Source organism: Sciurus carolinensis, chromosome 3 (assembly GCF_902686445.1).
Source record: "Sciurus carolinensis chromosome 3, mSciCar1.2, whole genome shotgun sequence".
NCBI classification, from domain to species: domain Eukaryota; kingdom Metazoa; phylum Chordata; class Mammalia; order Rodentia; family Sciuridae; genus Sciurus; species Sciurus carolinensis.
In genome coordinates this window covers 95,044,735-95,064,760 of record NC_062215.1, presented here as the reverse complement: position 1 = coordinate 95,064,760, position 20,026 = coordinate 95,044,735, and the positions used below count along the sequence as shown (strand labels likewise).

The 20,026-nt window shown below is 34.1% G+C and overlaps 1 protein-coding gene across 2 annotated transcripts in view; it reads right to left on the bottom strand.

Annotated features, from left to right (window-relative positions):
• Nucleotides 1-20,026, bottom strand: part of Arhgap15 (Rho GTPase activating protein 15) — a 587,323-nt gene that overhangs the window by 464,222 nt on the left and 103,075 nt on the right. For both annotated transcript variants that reach the window (XM_047547716.1, XM_047547718.1), the window contains exon 6: nucleotides 13,907-13,996. In XM_047547716.1, coding sequence (XP_047403672.1) covers nucleotides 13,907-13,996 — 90 coding nt within the window. The remainder of the gene's footprint in view (nucleotides 1-13,906; nucleotides 13,997-20,026) is intronic.

Genomic DNA, 20,026 nt, shown 5'->3' with positions numbered 1-20,026 from the left:
TAGGTTGAATAAAAAAAAAGATCTAATAGAAGTTAAGAGTAGAATGGTGATTATCAGGAGCCTGACAGGGAAGTCAGGGTGGGGAGTGATGAGAGAAGGTTCCTCAGTGGGGACTAAGTTATAGTTAGATAGGAGCAAGAAGCTCTGGGGTACTATTGGCTAGTACAGTGACTATACATAACAGTTATGTGCTGTATATTTAAACAAGATAGCAGAAAGGATTTTCAAAGTTTTCATCACAAAGAAATGATAAATGTTTGAGGATATACATGTGCTTAACCTGATTTAAACATTACAAATGTATATGTGTTGAATGTTACATAGTACCCCATTAACATATAAAATTTGCATGTTGTTGTTTATCAGTTAAACATTTATAAATAAATAATCATTCACTGGCTCACAGTCAGGAATCTGAACTGTATTCAGAATTTTCATATGGTTATATGACCTAATGTCCGGGACCTCTGTTACTAGGTAAGTCAGTATATGGGGAAATAAGATATCAAGATGCCATTCATCCACTGGGGTGGCCATCCATAACTTCATGCCTGTAGCCAGTGCAGGCTATGGTGAAAGTTCCTTAACTCTCAAGAGATAAGATTCTGAAAATACACCAAGGAGTTAGAGTGTGCTATTCCTGGGGGGTCTGGGGGAGGTCATACTAAGAGTTTCAGAAACAAAGGCCTAGAGGATTCTAGGGGAAAATTGTCTTCTATAGTAAAGAAATTCTCACCAACCAAAAGTAAATCCTGCATCTCTGTAGTATGCTGTATCCCATTTGTTTACAATAAAAATAAATTTAAAAAATAGTAAATTCTGGCCTCTCGCTAGGACAGAATAAAAACGAGCACCAGATCAAGTGACTATGTGTCTTCAGCTTTCAATGATGACCTTGTATTTTCAGATTCACTGAATAGCATGTTGGTCAAGAATCCCTGGATAGAAATGCTATATTCAGAATTTGATCCAAGCAGGTCTGAAGAACCTAAGTAAGTTTCATGAACAGGTGGCTCAAATTTACATTTTACCTGTCACTGCTATATTTATCCCTCTCTCTGAGCTTGTCTCTGTGGCCTCATGAAGGTTCTCGAAGCCAGCAGATGAATAATGCAAAAACTCAAGCCTGATTCGTAGAAGGATCAGCTCTATGTTGATGAGCACCAAAAATATGAATAGCAGCTCTATGATATACCCACCCTGGGGCGTCCTTGTAGGACAATGCTGAGGAAAATCCTCCAATTAGGCAGACATGCAAAGAGTCAGCTTGAGAATAGGGTAGCCTGAAGAAAGCAATATGGAAAGATTGCCAGATGGTGAAAATGACTTTTCGTGTTAGTCACAGGCCTGGAGGTAGACAGTCTAGAAGATTAGAGACAAAGGAATCTGGAAAATTCCAATGGACTTATGGGAGTTGGCACAGAACACACAGATTTGTGTGTCTCATTTCATATCAATGTCTTAATATTTACCACAGAGTAAGCCAGTGCACCAGATGACTTAATCTGTTGATGTCCTCTAGCTTCTCTCTTTAGCAAGATAACACTTGCACAATAGACCCATGAATGGTGTGACCACAGTGGTGGGATGGGGACTTCACATAGGCTCAGTACCATGACTTCTTCTTAATAAAGCTAACATAACTCCTATCACTGCTGATTGCATAATCTTCCAGCAGCACAGGTAGACATAGTCCCTTCAAGAAACCATCCTGATGCTTGATGGTGAACTGGCTACATCAGATCGCTTCCTTTCTTGAGGTAATAGTGACTTATTCTCACTGGAATTCACACCATTTCTGGATATGGATGTAGGTTTGCTTTCTCTGACCATGGTGCATCATGGTGCAATATGGGGTCATTCACAACATTACCTCATGCCAGGGAAATAAAGGAATGCAACACTGTTTACATGATTCTGGGAGACTCTGATCTTACTAAATATAACACCACTTGGAAGCAATTAACCTAATAGAAAAAATGAATGGTATCCTAGTTCCATTCCTCCTTAAGGTAGAAGCTTAGAGAAAATAACTTATTAGTTTGTGGTCTTATCTTTCAAAATGCACAATATTCACTGAATCTGTGAAGATATATGACACTGTGTTTATAAGAGCTAGAATATATGGGTCTAAAAAACAGAAAAGGAGTAGCTGCTACAGTGATCCATATACAGCATTTATGTTTCTGAGTTTTAAACTTTGACCTCGATAGATTGGAAATTATTGTTCTTGAATGGGAGAGAAGTTTGCTTCTAAGAGGGATTAGTAATGATACCATGAAGTTACTATAACCACTGATGGTAACTGTGGATACTCAAGTATGGACCAAAAAGTAAATAAAATGATTATTAAATTTATGGGGAAAATGACCTTTACAATGAAAGGGTGGGATTTCTTCTGTATAATGGCAGTCAGAAGAATGATTCTGGATCTCAAGTGATTCATGGAGATGTCTCTTAGTGCTATATGCCTGTGAGTGCAGTGAACTGTCAACTACAGCAAACACAGCCTGAAGATGTCATGAAATCAAGGTCTAGACCCCTTACATGTGAAGGTCTTACTGACCACATCAGGCAAACACAATAAATCATATAGTTCTGCCCGAAGATGAGAAAAATGTAGAATCTGTGATGGAGAAAATTGATGATCAATATCCAAGATGACCTCATATGCAGTTACAGCAAGAGCAGTGAATACTTTTCCATTAAAACTTCTGGTTAGCTCTCAAGTAGAGATTGAGGTCAGTAGCCACCTTGAAGACTTCGGTGGGTTAGACTCAGTGTGTGGTATAGGGAAATTTGAATATGGAAATGTTGGATCATATCAGTTACTTCTGCTTGTGTCTGTGACCACAGCTGCTGCTGGTATAATAGTTCCACGTGAGTTTCAATTCTCTTTGTGCTACCTGCATTTTCCTCAGGCATGTATCACACAAGTCTTTTAATTTCTGGTCCTATAGAGTAGAACACCTGAAAGAGGCTTCTGGGCACCCCCATACAGTCTGGGAGTCAAGAAGATGTAAAGACAATATCTCACCCCAGAGGCAACCTCAAACCAAAGGAGTTCAATGTTAATGGAAAAATGCTTCATGTGATCATCTTTGGAGGAAAATTCTAACAAGCATCCAACCATCCCATAACACACACTATAATGAACTTATATTGGTTTTTCTTCTTTCTGTTTCAGTACCGATAGTTTTAAATTCTAGCTTTCTGAAATCACATCACAAATAAACTAGTTGGAATATACTACCTAGTCTCAAACTTTCTTTCAGGGGAACCCAGCCTAAGCCAGAGTCATATGTGACAAAACGATTTTCTTAAAGAAATTCAAAATTCGCTTTCTATGAAAAAAGGAATCAATGCTCCACTGAGATGCAGTTGTCACTGCCATAAAATTTACCCTATGCAAAAACCCATCAAATGCCCTACTACCCTAAAATGAAACATCTAGCAATTACATACTAAAGGTCTTGAGGTGACATCATTAATAATACTAAATGAATGATCCTTTTACTAAATGGGAATTTATTGTTAAGTATCTGTAAAAGCATCCCCAAAAGGGAATGCTGTTGAGATAGACATTAGCAACTTATGACTACATACCAGAACATCCTGACCATAGGTAGAAGGTTTACTATCTCTTATGAAACCATTAGAAACAAACATACAGTTCTGTTTCTTAGGAGAATAATTTAATGAACATTTTATACTTACAGATAAAAGAGGCATGGGATAATTATTATCAATTTACTTTCTTTGCAAGGTTTTTCTGTGGTGGTGGTGATGGTTCACACCCTCTTCCTAAATGTGGGTAGAATAGAAAATGCAAAAGGGACAAGGAATTGAGCCATCTTCTCAGAGAAAATGGGCCATGCTTTTCCATGAGCCAAAGTAAATGTTTTGAGGAAGAAGAACTAAGTGGTAAAAGTAGTAAGTGACAAAAGGTAGTATCAAGTACATATTATAGAGTGGAAACCTTCCCAAGAATTTTTAAATAACACTCAAATGTCTTACTTTAAAAATAGTCATTTTTAAGTTTTCATGTAAAGAATAATATTCACTCAATATTATAATTCTCCAAATTTAGGGCAATGTTTCTTGTTAGTGATTTTTAAATCATAAGATAGTTTAATGACAGGGAAATATTGACTAGAAACTGAACATTAACTATTAAATATTGTCTCGGAGAATTCAGGACAGAACTCTAACTTTCCTCCTGGGGCAATTTTAACTCATTATCTTCTATAATCTTCAAAGGATTCTGAGCTATACAAATATCCATTTTAAGGGTCAGGATTTCACTACATACAATGAGCCATTCTATAATTATTAGAACCTTAAAGCATATTAAAATTCCAAAGATAATCTAATTGGTTCTGATTAAGAATGAGTTAATGCACTGATGCTTGAAAATCATCAACATATTTTAACTATTTTATTGTCAAAGAAAAATACAATGTGAGCTAAAAAATATTTGTCATTTAATTTGTAAATATTCAAAGAAATATTATTTATAGGTTTGAGGCATTAAGAATTAGTCAGATTTTTTAAATATAACAATTCAATGACACAAAACCTGGAGTTTTAGGCAGCTCTATAATTTTCTTTAACACTGTAAATTGCATTATTTCCAAAATCAGACTCAATGAGTGCTAACTTAAAAAAAAAATCATGCTTGGATCCAAATGAGGGATTACAGTATCTTGCATATATTCTTATTTAAGTAAAATAGCATATCTTTAGATTCAATATAGCTTCCTAATATTTGAGTACACATTTATTTGCCAACAGAAATGAATGTCGACAAAATTTATCAGTCAAGAACAGCCAAGAGTAACTTCCTTAGATAAGCCATGTAAAATACACTTTCACGTTCAGGACAAAAGATTTCCAAGTATCTCATTACCTCCCCTGAATCCTCCATTCTACAACAGCAGAGAGAGAAACGACTGCCATCAGATGAATGCTATCTAGGGCCAGAGGATGTCCACGTTTTTATTTTACCAGGCAAGGCCCTCCTTTGCATACCTCACATGAGCACCCAGTCAAATCAAATCAGCATAGTCAGTGCTGAAATGCCAAGGAGCCACCAGATGGCAGCAATGCTTTTATGAATAATGCAGCATTCTGTGTAGTCCATCTAAGATTTCCTGTTAATAATGGAACGATCCTTACTTTAGCAAAAGGACAAATTTCTTCATAATGAAGTCAGCCATTCTTTTCAGATCACTGAATATATTTTGTGGGGTCCATTTGTTTTAAAGTATTTGGGCTCCACAAAACATTTATTTTCATACACATCAAACATTAAATTGCTGCTGGATTTCAGTTTGATACTGTGGTATAAAATACCTGTGGCTTGAAACAAATATTTTCTTGTCTGGTGGACAAATAACATCTGCAACTGTAACTGTTGCAGTATAGCTGTCAAAAGAGGAGGCCTTCCTATAATTTTCTGCCACCCTGATCAGTGTCTCCTTCACATTGAGTATATTCATCACCTCGCTTTCTACTGATTGATCTTAAGTCATCACAGAAGTCAAGTATCAGAAGTCTGACTTTTGCGTGATCATGGGTGTAGGAATTTTAAAATGAAGCACTGCTTGAATTCAACTTCAACACAAGACCAAGCCTCTAAGTCTCTCTAAGTTGCTTGAGAAGGGAATCCTCAGTGACAGTGTTTCTTTCCTCTTTGGGGATGTCTCTGTTATTTCTTATATTTGCCACTGTAAATGTCTTAGTTTGCACATATTCACCCAGGGAGTGAGACTGTTAAAATTTCTCTCAGAGCTGGAAGTGTAATGTTAGGTAAATGGTAAGGCTGAGTTTTAGAATCAAATAGCTCTCTATTAAAGAAATGCTCTAAATGCTTCCTGTGAATGTCCCTTCCCTGGTGAAGTTACTTCATACCCATATGTTGATCCTCTAATCCCAAGAGTTTGAACGACTTCTTCCATGGTTATTCCCCAACATTGGCCATTTCATTTCATTGTTTCACCTGGGCCAAGCTGTTTTGCTGAGATATAAGAACAGCCTCTTCCCTCTTCTGATACCAAGAATCCTTAACTTTCCTGTACCATTCTATATCCTTGCTTTTAAACAGTTATTATTTAACAAGTTTTCCATACCATGTTTCCCTCTCACATCAGGAAACTCTAAACATAGATCCTGCAGGGGGCCTCTCCAGTTCTGCGTGAGTGCTGGCACTTCCGTTTCATCATAAACTTAGTGTATTTCCCTTGCATTCATTTCGAGCCTTTGTTTATGGATGTTTGCTTCGTTATTTTTTTACACAGCTTTCAACATTGTTCTGAGGTTTCAGCATTTTGTTCACCACTGCCCAGATTTTCTCGTGCTCAGTGGCTTGTGGCATAATAAACAGTGAGTATTTCTCTTGCCTTCACATCCAGCCTCATTACCTTACACTTCCCAAAATGGAATGGCACAGGCTACTTATCTGCCAGTGATCCTATGCTCTCTGAAAGCACTCAATTTTATTTCACCTTGTGTCATCCTTATGGACAAGCTGTAAAATGTGATACCATTTACTGGACCCATCTATTATGCACCAGCTTTAGGGATTAAACCATTCCTTTTCTAGAATAGGTCTGTTTGTAAAAAAAAAAAAAAAAAAAAAAAAATACTCAGCATGAAGTCAACATGACTACTCTTTCACAAATATAAAATAAGAATTTTCAAACAGATATAAAAAAGAGATCCCTTGGTTTGCACACTATCTTGCCAGAATCAATGTTATACTTTTTTTTATACAAGATGAAAATCACAAGTGGGAAAAAACCATAACACTTGATGATTTTACAAAGTAATCTCTTTTGCTCAGGTTGTTGTGTGTGGTCTGAAGTCATAGGTTTGTTCCTTATGTGGCTGGTTGATCTCACCCTAAGTAGACAGGGGGAAAATATACTGTTAGCCAAAGGAGTGGGTGAGTGGTACAGAGACCATCACATTTCTCTACCAAAACATCAAGAAAGATACTTTCCGAGAGAGGGGATTCACAGCATGATGCCAACAAATGAAGAATAGCTTGTTGCAGTTTGCCCGGTGTCAGACTGAAACTCAGAATTCATTCTAAAGTCATAACTCTCATCTTTGAGTACACATAGTCAACAATTTCAAGAAGGTGGGGTGAAGTGAGTGAGCAGAGCACGAATCTAAGTTCATTAGATCACATGCATCCATTCTTTTACTGAAATGTTAGAAACAGAACAAGTCATGCTGATATATTTTTCTTTTAATTTAAAATTTTTGATAGATTTTAGAAACTTTAAATTTTGGTTCCTTTGACTGATCTGGGACTATAATGTATGATTGTGGCTACTGTAACCTTTACTATCACCTAGTTTCATTCTGCCTTGATGCTAGTTCAAGGAGAAATAATACAGTAAGGTTGCATTATACCCTTCAGTAGTTAATAGAAAGACAAAGCTGTACAAATGAGTTCAGATCCTGAGTTAAGGCTTGGACCTGTGCACTTCGCAGAATCACTCAGACAACACAAACTCGGTATTGATTTGCTACTAATCTACTTAATTTATATATCTAGAATCCAGGTTATATATCTTTAAAAAAGAATTTCACCATTTTCCAAAATTAAATCTGCAGAAAGATTGACTTTCAAGTCACCTGGTCTGAACCAAATGGCATGTACATCTTTTGAGGAGTGTGTTTTCTATCCTTCTATTACTTTATGTTTCTCCTCTCACTCAGCAGAGCTAACGTGTTCTTTCAGTCTCACTTAAATTGTTACAATCAATTTTATTCCCTGCTCTTTGTCTCTTTTTTCTGCAATCTTACATATCCCTAACTTTCATATTTCTAAATCATATCCCTAATTATAAAATTATGTCCTTCCTTCAGAAAAAAATTGTGCAACCCCACCAACCACAGTGAATCAAACATCACAAAAATAATCAGATCTCTCTCCCTCCATTCAGAAATCATTACCATCCCAATCTCAGTAGAGAGGCAATGTCACCATTGTCTATTATTTGGGGGCATCCTTTTTGCATGTGTCTCTCAGTTACCTTTTACAAGTTGCTGTTCATAGTTTGGTAGAAGCTCCTTCAGAAAAATGCTTTTCTTAAAGGGTTCACTTGGATATATCATTAACTAATTAGCATATTGATTAGATAGTACATCTTCAATACTATTTATTTAAAAAAGTAGAATACTAAAAGTGATTTAAGGTTTGAAGGCATAGTCTTTGTTATGCAATGAAAAACAAAAGATTTCCACATGGTGTATTAAATCTTGCTCAATGGTTGAGAAGGCATTTAAAAGTAGAAATATTCAGAAATTCTGAGCTGCCTTTTACAGATATCTCCCTCATCTCGATTATTCTGAAATCCACTTCTGGAATCCCCCTAAAAATGTTATGAGATGATGTGGTTAGTATACACCAAAGGGTCACTTTATTTTAACAATAACACAGATGGGAGGCAGGTGATAGAAGGTCTATTATCTCTTATTTTCTTGGTGTGACGAACTTTAAGTTGGAGGAGTAGTCCTGCCCTGGTTCTACAAAAAGTTACAACTGACAAAACCAAAACTGGAACTCAGGTCCCCAGACTCAGGGGCTCTCATCACTGTACCTTCTGAATAATGAATGGGTTTCTAATAGGTAGATAAAATGATTGAGGACAAGCTATAAAGCAAAAAACAACCGTATTAGACATTAATGCTTCTTTTACTCTAGTTTATTTTTAATGCCATGCCTTTTAAGATCCTGTGAGTAATTCTCTAAAGTGAAACCAGCTTTACTCAAAATCTAATGCATGTATAAATGTGAAGAATCATCCTTTTGCATTTAGTTTAACTACAAGTATTGAAAAATGAAAGAGAAAATTGGTAAAAGCTCAGATTTATTTTAAACCACCACTTTTAACACAAGGAAATGGATAAAAGTAAAATACTAGTAGTTTTCCTTTTGGCTTAAAATGGTATTTTCCAAGATGTTATTAAATTATCTTCACATTAATAAACTTAAGTAGTACTTAAACATTTTAAGCTAAGACATTTGGATCAGGAAGAGCAATCAAATTATTTTTAAATGTAATGCATATCCATGGAAAATATTACATGAATATGTTTAATATATATTATAGCCAGAAGACTTCATCCAGAGTAGGAAAACTAATCCAAGTAATGATAAACCTATTCTGAGGTCTACTTTACTTATAGAGGAAAGAATCTGTCTCCTTAGATGTATTAACATATTAAAAAAAATCTCAACTGCTAGAAATTAGACCATGGTATTTGTTGAGGTTGTAAATTGGTTATTGGGGGAAGTGAACGGACTTATCTACTCTAGTCATTTAATTTTTTCTGCCTTTCAAGTAAACAATTGGCATATTCCTAATCAGTCATAATTCCTTACTTTGTAGAATTATCTTACTTGGAGTTTGAATCTATAGAGGAGCCCAACACATGTTCAAAGGTAAAATTTTATTAAATATTTTTTTTTAAAAATAAGTAAAAATCTGAGGCCTAGTCACTGTCTGCCTTGAGGAAAGATATGACTTTAGAATATAAATAACTGAACCATTTTTTAAAAATAAATAGCTACTATCTTATACCTTATAATGAAAACGACCGAAAACCAGATTGTATCTTCATATTCTATATTCCTATTTCAACATATGGAATCTTGGATTAAAGGATCTATATTATGGGCAAAATAGCCTAAATATTTCATGAAAGAGGTTTTTCTTCCTGAATTAATGCAACTCTAGTCTTAACCCTAACAATTTAATCAATTTATACATGTCCAGTCTTCTAGTTTACTAAGTATAGGGCAGTGTTTGATATAATTTCTGTCTTTGTTTTTTCTTTGGGAGGCAAATTAATTTACATGACAGAATAAAGAATATTTAAGTGCTAAATTAAACAGCATGGAATTAATTACATTGCACTGCACTCTCATATATTTAATAAGGGGGTACTCCCTTGGAGATTGGGGAATGTTTAAGGGACATATCATCTGTCTATTTGATAACCATGTCAGGAAATCCCTTTCCCTAGACTTTTGAAGGAAGGAAGGAAGGAAATTTAAGGAACAATATAAATAAAAATTTTCTTTCAACATTGAAACTGAAGGATATTAAAAACTAAAACAATTCTGTATTTTTTAAACCATTTTTCAGCCATGTTGTCTGATGAATTTCCTATGGAAAGGCTATGGAAGCCTAAGGTGCACAGTGAACAGAGAGAAGGTGGAAAAAGCACTGTTTGTGTCAGGGATGCTGCCTGAGAGTACTGCCATCCTTCAACATGGTTTTATTTAGTTATTACAACTCTCTCTCTGTAAATGACATTTAGGATTATTTAAGATTATGTTGTAATCCTTTTAATCCTTAGTGCTTTAAATTTCAGGCTAAACACCAAAGAGCAAACTAGCACTTAGGAAGAATGTTTAAAGCATGTGATTTGGACATAAATCTTTTTATTCACTCTTTCCCTGATGAAGACCTAGTGTTGCTCTTAAGTTCACTGAGAAAACTCGTACCACAGTTCATTACAAATCACTTGGTTGCTAAATGTTTTATCAAGCAACATCAAATTTGTGATGGTTCTTGACAATTATGCTCTGAAGAATTAAGAAAAAGTTAGCAGCAATGAACATTTACTAATTTAACTTAGAATTTGTGTGGCCATTTATAAAACAAAGTGTCTTTCTCTGTGTGTGTGTGTGTGTACATAAATGCTCACTTTCCCAAACTCAAGCTATTAGATGTATGCATACACATGCACGCATACATTATACACAAAATGTACATACACACATATATTTTAACATATCTTATGATATTCCTCTATATTCCTTTTATGGAAGTTAATAGTAAGTTTAAAAATACATCACTTTTTATTAAGTATTATCAATTAGATCAAAGATGGTTCAGTCACAAAATAGGTAGGAGTTCTTGAGAGCAAGAGAGCACCATTTGCTTTCATTTACCAAGAGTTCTTAAACACTAAAGCCTAGTCATTAATGTTGTCACTGTAATGTCACCATGTGCCAATCAAATAAGGATGAATTCACACAAAGAGTTTGATAGGACTTTGATTATGAAGGAAATGTGATCTTTAATAGAAAGGAAAAAATGAACAAGTCAAATATCCAAGCAGCATACAATAACAAATGAAGCTAGTGAAATCTTCCAAGATGTGAGTGTGTGTGTGTGTGTGTGTGTGTGTGTGTGTGTGCGTGTGCGTGCACGCGCACATATTTGAGACAAATGTGTGCCCCTGTGGGTTTCAAACAACTCAGGCACTCTCAATTTTTTGTTTGTTTTTGTATTCATTTTAAGTTTGACTTCTTTGCAGACATTGTAATTATGTGGCATATAATTGCTAATCCATCACCTTTTTAAAGACAGATTTCAAATTTTAAATTATTTCTAATTTTGCTCTTCTTTGATTTTTCTTGAACTAAAAATCTCAATAGTCATTTGCTATCTGTAATCTATAATTCATAGACTGAGATTGAACACCAAGCCTAATTCAAACTTGGAATTTTAAAGCTATTTCTGATGTAGCGCATCAGCAGAAGCGCTGATGGTCTTTTTGTCAAGAAGAAACACTTCATTATTCTGTAGGTAATGAAACCCCTGCACACACACACTCCAACATCCAACAATGCCTTAATACCATATTTTTGAGATATAATCATGTTTATTCTGATCATTTGAGAGTTAGACCAGCTAATGTATCTAATCAAATATTGATGCAAGTCATCTAGATTTAGCTCTCTGGCAAATCCTTCCTGATGCTTTTTCATTATCAGAACTATAAAAACTGTTTATATTGTTCCTCTCAAAAGCTTACTCTCATAGCTTGTATCTATAGATTCATATTAGTAAATTTTACCTAAGCCTATAAGTTTTGGTGATGAAAGATTTCAGCATTACCAAAAACCTGATTCATCCATAGAGAATAAAGCAGAAAAACTTGAATCATTTTTTAGCTTTATTATTCTCCTCCTGTTTCTTCAAGTTTCTTGTATATATGGATGTAGTTATACTGTCTATAAACAAAGCTACCTACCAAGATTTTCATTCCCAAAAAGTTACCAAAAATGAGAATAATTAAAAATTTTTTGGATGTATCTATATTCAGAAACATGGAAAATTACAAGAGGAGATATTTAGTAAGATTCATAAAATTTTAGGATATTATATTCTACCAATATTAGCAATTTTAATGCATATGTATACATATTGTGCCCACAAATATTTTTCCTCTTGTATCCCTGAATACATAATACATAGTTGACTGTCATCATCATTTGTGACCCGTCATATGGTCAACAGGGGAAATTGAAATAGAATAGTTTAGTCCATCTCCAAATGTTTCTATTGTCCAAGAATTATGCCCATAAATTTGAATTTAATGAATTTCTTTTATAACTGTAGTGATGAGGATGCTAAAATCACACTTATAAAGACTACAACACTTAGCATACCTGATCATCTCAGTTTTCATAGAGACTAGGATTATAATCCTCAAATTTTATGATTTATATCAGATTAACAAGATTGGAGAAAGGGTATGTAACTGATATACAGCTGCTCACATTAAAACAAAATTTATTTCTCCTATTTGAATCTCTAAAACCACTTTCTCATCACTCTAGGGATTAGAATATTGATTTCTGGGTGTATTTGGCTGTCCAGCCAGCCTGCCTTTTTCCCTTTCCCTTTCCTTCCTGTCTTTTAAATTTTATTTTAATTAACAAATAATAATTGTATATATCATCTCAATTTCATTTTTTTTGGTAATAAAAGATCTCTATACCTAAGTAGAATAAAACTAGAACCAAAAAATAAAATTACTCCAGAATATGTCAAAAGTTGTTGGTTTCTTTAAAAAAATCTAAATGGGCCCTAATTATTTGGCCATACCAAGTATTACTATTTGGAAAAAGCAGCCTATACTGGAAACCAACATTTTTCCCCCTCTAGTGAGAATGTAGGTATGAAATGCTACCTATCTATGCTACTATAAGACTGAATATATTAATCTCACCACAAAATATGAGAACAGAAGAATTTATTTTTCTTCAAGAACCTGAATGTTCTTAAAAAATACTTTATTAAAAAGTGGAATAATCTGGCTCCCTTGGCTGATAAATCTGAAATATACCTATAAAGTTATTGGTTATTTTAGAAATATAAAAACTAAATTTCATTTAAAAGTATAAAAACTATTAATCTCTATAATCTAAAATTAATTGCCAAAGAAAACTATGTCATATTGTGTGGTTTTGGTAATATGTGTGAAAAATTTTCCAATTTCTTCTCTTTCAAGGATTTAATCTGGTTCTTTCCATTCAATGGAATATAATTGTAATTATTAATCACAGTGTTTTTTTCCAAAATCATTAAGTATACAATATAAAAGATACAATTTTCATAGCTATTTAGCTCTCTCCATCCTCACTACTTACCCTAGTGAATGTAATTAATGACCAAAAGACAGTTATGACAATGAATGAAAATGGATTGTAATTAGTGAATCTTCATTAGTGTATGTTTGAAAATTCTACAATATATCTATTTAAGTAAAGTATTCTACATTGAAACTCCAACTATCCAATACATTGCAAAATTCAAAGACCTATGTATAAAGTTAATCAAAATCGACATGCAATATGTATTTTGTGTTTAGATAGCAACCAGCCACTGGGGAAAAACAAACAAACAACAACAACAACAACAACAAAAAAAAACCAAAGATTCAACAAGGAAGAGAAGTCAGTCTTTCATAATGACCTTGAGACAACTGGTTCACGCACATGAAAACATCACTAGTCTGATTTTGATTACCCGAGAGAGCTCAGGTTTAGAAGGAATAGGAATAAATTGAATATATGTAACATTCTTACCTGAAAGACATTCTTTCTGCTTGATTTTTCATTGGCCCATTCAATATGTGCTCCACACAAATCCACACTTTCTGGTTTGTGCCCACTTTTCTGTAAATAAAAATGAAATAAGAATAAAAAGCACACATCATTGGAGATGCATGTCAGAGAAAATAAGAGTTTATTGAGTTAGAAGCTATACATATTTATGATACAAAGCCTATCTATTTTTTCTTCTAGGGTAAACCCAATTTATAAGATTTGGGGTGGGGAGGGATTTCATAATTTTAACTCTTTAAAATTCAAAATCATTTTAAAATTTCATTAATTTTAGACAATGACAAAAGTAAATATATAAAATGTAGTTTTGTGATCTTATTTAGTATTCCTAAAGAAATGCAAGCTTTAAAATAATGTTTCCTTAAGAATGAATGTTGCTATTCAGTGGCCAATGTAGTGTAAAATCATTTAAAGTCATATATTTAGACCTAAAAGTAAAAGAAAAGTTAGTAAATCATAATGTAATGGAAACCCTGTACAGAGATTTAGCTTTGTGACTTTACCAAAGTTAGTTAGAATTGGTTACATTATCAAGAAAACTGAGCAGGTCTATTAATAAATCTCAAAATCCCTTTGCAGGTTTGTGTTTCATATGCTAACAAATCCAACAAGTATTTATTAACTGTCAACTATGTGTCTTTTACTAATTCACTTTTTAGACTTAGAAGACTATACACATGATTTTATGTATAATTTTATTGAATAAATTTAGTTTAGGCCAAATAGATTACAGTGTGCATGCTTCTAGTTACATAATGACAATATGGATGCTACTTAAAAGTTGTTTTATTTCACTAATTCTCTTTTATATATTTTTATTTGTTCTAATTTCAATAATTTTAATATTCCATTAATAGAAATATTAACTGCCAAAATATTTTCATTTGATTCAAATGAATAACAATAATAAAACATTAAGTTCATGCAACTTCAATGATTAAACATAAGCTTACCAGTTTTTTTTTTTTTTTTAAGTACTTTTCAAAGACATGACACATTTGAGAGACTTTTCAACTATTTTCAGGTAGTCTGAACTACTCTAGGTTTCTCCATAGATGAGTTCAGTAATTTCCTCAAGTTTTTTTTTTTTTTCCATATACTATATTCAAATCTTAGCAAACAAAGCTTATAATATTTTAGGCAGTGTTTTCAATGGCAGGAACTTCAGGTTAAAACATGAAATTATGAAAAAAAAACTTGTAAAAATATTAAAACAAATTATCTATCCATAAGTTTCCTTATAGCCACTGTGTTCAATTTTATCAGTTTAAAGAAATAGTTTTCAGAAGAAGCTGAAAAATCTGATTTTTTTGGTAAATTGTGAGATTTTAGTTTTTGACAACCCAATCAGTTTTTAAAAAAATATTATAAAGCCCAATGTATCTATCATGCCTTCAGGATAAATTCAGCTAGCAAGACAGAGTTGATAGCATATCATTTTCATAGTATTTCATAGGAGCCTCATGGAAAACCCAACAAATAAGCCATATCCCTTAAAGATATTTCAAAACATGACAGATTTTAACTGGTTCACTCATCTTCAGCCACCCAGGTGACCACTATTATGGATGACCCCAAAAAGAATAATGACAATTATTGCCAAGGGTTTTCTGATGAAAGAAATGTTTAAAACAAAATGCTTCTTGTAGAGTTCATTGAATTAGAGAACACTCAGAACCAACAAAAATAACCATTAAGAGTATAAGACATAGCAAGATCCTCAGCAACCTGGTGAGACCCTGTCTCAAAATATAAAATAGAAAGTGCTGGTGATAATAGCTCATTGGTTAAGTGTCCTTGGTTAGAACCCCAGGATCCCCTCCCCCCCAAAAAGGTATCAGACAAAAGAGCTTATCTTTCTCATATAATATAATCAGAGGGAAAGACAAAATTATTTCAAATAAGAAGCATTTTTTATGGGCCAAGCATTTACTTAAGGCCTTTCATCAACCTAGGAATTCATTTAATCCTTACAATTGTTAAGGTTGCTGTTATTATTACCAATTATTAACAATTGAGGTGGTTGTTATTATTATCAACGTCCTACAGGTAAGAAAGAATGCCAGAATGGTTCTGGCATGGCAGAACTTTCCCAAGGTAACACAGCACACAAAAGAAAAAGCCAGAATTTCAATGCAAGCCGTGTCACTTCAAAGTCTATACTTAACCATGATGTGGCCCTTGAAAACTGAATACATACTGTGATCATACTCATGCTAAAACATATAAAAATTTGGGAAAACTATGGCTTTCTCACTAGAATCCAGGATAGACAAACTGATCTTGTTTGTGTCCCCTGATAAACTTGATCTTGTGTTAGACCCCTTAAACCACCTGTTTATCTGGACTACCTCCCAATCTTCACATAGCTGGCTCCTTACTCAGTAGCTCCAAGTTAATTTCACCTTGCCTGAGAGTCTTCTTTAACTGTCTTTTATATAAAAGAGCTGTGCCCCAGCACTACTATCCTCTGTCTTGTTTTAATTTCTTTCCTTCTAACTAAAATTAGCATATATATTTTTATGTGCTGACTGTTTGTGTTTCCCCCACTAGAATTAAGCTCCCTGAGTTAAGGCCTTGTTTGCCTTTTCCTCTGCTGTTTTTCCCAATGTATGGAACAGTGCCTGGCACATACTTGTTCAATGAGTATCTGCTGAATTCATGAATGAAGAAAAAATATCAAAATGCAACTAGTTTTTGTGGTTTGGAAAGAAGGCTTGAGTGTCTTAAAATTCCCAATTTTACGACAATTAAGATTTGTAGTTTAAAACAGTGTTAAGCAGTCTTTTGTTTGTGATATGGAAAAACGATATACTTTAATGGACTCGTGGGGACTGAATGTGGAATTTCAGGGAATCACTGAATAAACATTTACTGCATTCCTATTATGTGTCAATGTGTTAGTGACTTTCTATGCTGGACACAAGGACTGTAGAGTTAAGGAAAACATTGTCTCTGAAACCTATTAAAAAGCAATCTAAGTTCGCACAATCTTCTTGCCCTCTAGCTATGCCAATCTGTAGCTGTTCTCTTCAGCATCACGTACTAAATCCCATGACCTTGGCACTTGGCGTGGGTTTATCACAATCCAAATTCTATGCATCACTCTCAGTCACCTCCTGGTGCTCATTCATGTGAATGCCCCCTCCACAAATCTTGCCCCATCTTCTGCATTCTTCAGGACCTCACTCCTCCACCTCCTCTCTAATTCAGAGATCTTCACTATGCTTCTCATCTATTGACTCCCACTTTCTGAGTTCTCTTTACTCCCATCCTGTTCTCATGGTTGTTTCTGATGATATTGTAACCCTCCATCTTTGTAGTCTCCCACTTCCCAAGTCTTTTCTGGCTCCTCTTCTTTTCATGCCCAAGCTGTGTCCCATAGTCACTTCAACCACCCCCTTCACCTACCATCATCTGGTGACACCTCTTTCATCTATTTGTCCTTCTAATAATCTTCCTCTCATCTCCTAATTCTGGATAAGTGACTTTTGATTTCTCAGTGTAGCACTTTTATAAAAAATGACTACCTCCTTCACTGGGTCTTTGACTCTGCTTAGAAAATATTTTGCTTTCCTAGTCACTTTCTGTGTACATGACAATTCTCTCCCAAAGCTTAGCTCCTTGGATAGTTTGCTCCTCCTACATAGAGATCAAAGGGCCTATTAATAAACAAAAATAAACAATTCATTTCAGAATGATAGTTTGTGAAAAAAGAAATCCATAGGAAATTAGAACACAATATTTCCATTTATTCTAACTTTAAGAAGGAACAGGTATTATGGTATAATAAAATTAAAAAATAAAAATTTGGTGTGAATTTCAAAGTATGTTAGAACAACTAAAGTTATTAGGGTAAAATTAAAATAAATAAATACATTAGGTTCAAGAAGAGCAAACCAAAATCAACAGATAAAGAACTGTGTAAAAATGATGGTGATAATATTAGTACTTCATTTTCACAAATCTAATGTTGGCATAGACTGAAGAACAACTTTATGGACAGGAGAGTATTAAAAGAAAAACATTTTTAGCATTTAAGTGTTAAACACTGAAAAGAAATAGTTCAGAAAAGTTGTAGAACTTGTTTGGAAGACAATCAAGATTTTATTCAAGAAGCCGGAAGTTAAAGCATCCTTTAATAGAAAACATATTTCTGATTCTACAGCTATAAAACATAAAAAAAGTCTGCTAATGAACGGCATGATGCCAATGGATCATACTGTACATCATTATAAAAATAAGATTTAAAATTTTTGACTAAATATGGATTTAAATCTGAGAATGTATATATCATATCTCTTCTGGGATAAACTTAAAATAGAAATGACTGATTTTTTTAAATATTTAAACAGAATTATTTAAGAGTTACTGCTTTAGGACAATAAAACATAAAAGCTTCTTTGCTGGAGCAATGTGAAGTCATTAAAAGCTGATCCTGGGTCTTATCCACTTCTAATTTTTATTGTTCTCTTAATCCATCTTCATCACTTCCCAATAATAGCTGACAGAATATTCTATATATTTTTTCTCTGCCTTAAACTTTTGGGTTCAGTTTTTTTTTTGTGGGGTGCTAGCCATCCATAGTCCAAAATATATTAAAAAAATATCAAAGACCAGATGCTCTATTGCTGATATTTTTCATGGTGAAGACGGAGCATATTTGTAAGCAACAAATCATCAGGTCACTGGTTCTCATTTTCTCATTACAAGATGTGTTTTTTAAAAAGATAAAGCTCAGATTTATGCAATAGGATATTAGCTACCATTTTTTATTTTGGATTAATTGCTGTTCCAGAATATAGACTCAGATTGTCCTTATCATTTTGAAACATGAAACACAAAATCTGTTTAAAGGAATTAAGTTTTATCTCATAACTCGTTTTGATTCTGGAAAATTGTTCATGAAGGAGGACAAAACTCACTTATAAATTCTCATTTGGGCAAAATGATTTAGGAAAGAGTGCTGAATGGATACCTGATCTTATTAATGTCTAAAGTATGGCCCCTGTCAACAGAGAAGAGGATACTTTGATTATAAGATGTGGGTTTTATGTATATGAATATAAATGATGTTAATAATAACTGAAATTGTTTCTACAGTGAAATTTCCCAGTATATTACATGACCAAATCAAACCAGGATTTTCAGAAAAAGTAAATCTTTGTTAGTGATTTGGGGTCTCATAATGTTTTATACTGTTTATTTTTGCTTTGTTTTGTTTTCAGGAGAAGGTATTCTCTACTTTTTAAGAAATTGACACTGCATTTATTTCTGAATAGCTTTTCCTTAGTCTACACTGGTTGTATGCTCATTCTGCTTTATGATTGAATTACTGATTGGATTCTGCAAAATGAACAGCTTGAGTATGCTTTCAACCTCTCAGGTGCCCCTTCAGAGACTGTCCTTAGACAGTTGTACACCCCATCAGCTGTCACTTGTAGATGACTAACCCTGCTTGGAACATAAGGATGATCACTCACCAACTTGAAATGCTAGGACCTTCTTACAGACTGCCAGAGGGTAGGGCAAGCTTTTGCCTTCATCCACCACTTCCAGATTTGGGTGAAATGCTATTTTCAGAGTGTTGGATCTGGCTTTCTGGGTAGGCACCCAATGATGAGGCCAGTGTCTATATGATGGAAGCAAGTGAAGATGCTGGACAATGAAGTTAAACCAGAGGGAAGTTGGAGATGGGAAGGAACATAGCAGATAAAGTCTTTCTTCTTTCATTCCCTCACTTCCACGGGTTACTTTAAGTTTTCTCCATCTATTTGCAGCTTTTTTCTAAGCGAAGCAAGTACCTATCCAGTGATCTTCTCCATTGCTTTGAGGCTCTCTATACAGTGGCAGGAAGCATAGTAACACATCTCCTGTACCTCTTTTCAAAATTTCCTGCTCACTGCTTTTCTTATTTCATTCTCTGTGCCATCTGAGACAATTGATGTTACTCTCCCTGTAGCAGAGATTGATACTTCTCCACCAAAATGTGTGCGTGCTCCCTTCTTTGAGTATTCGGATATGTCATTGGTAAATAGTTCATCAGCTGAGACACTTATTTTTTCCCAATGCCTTTTGCAT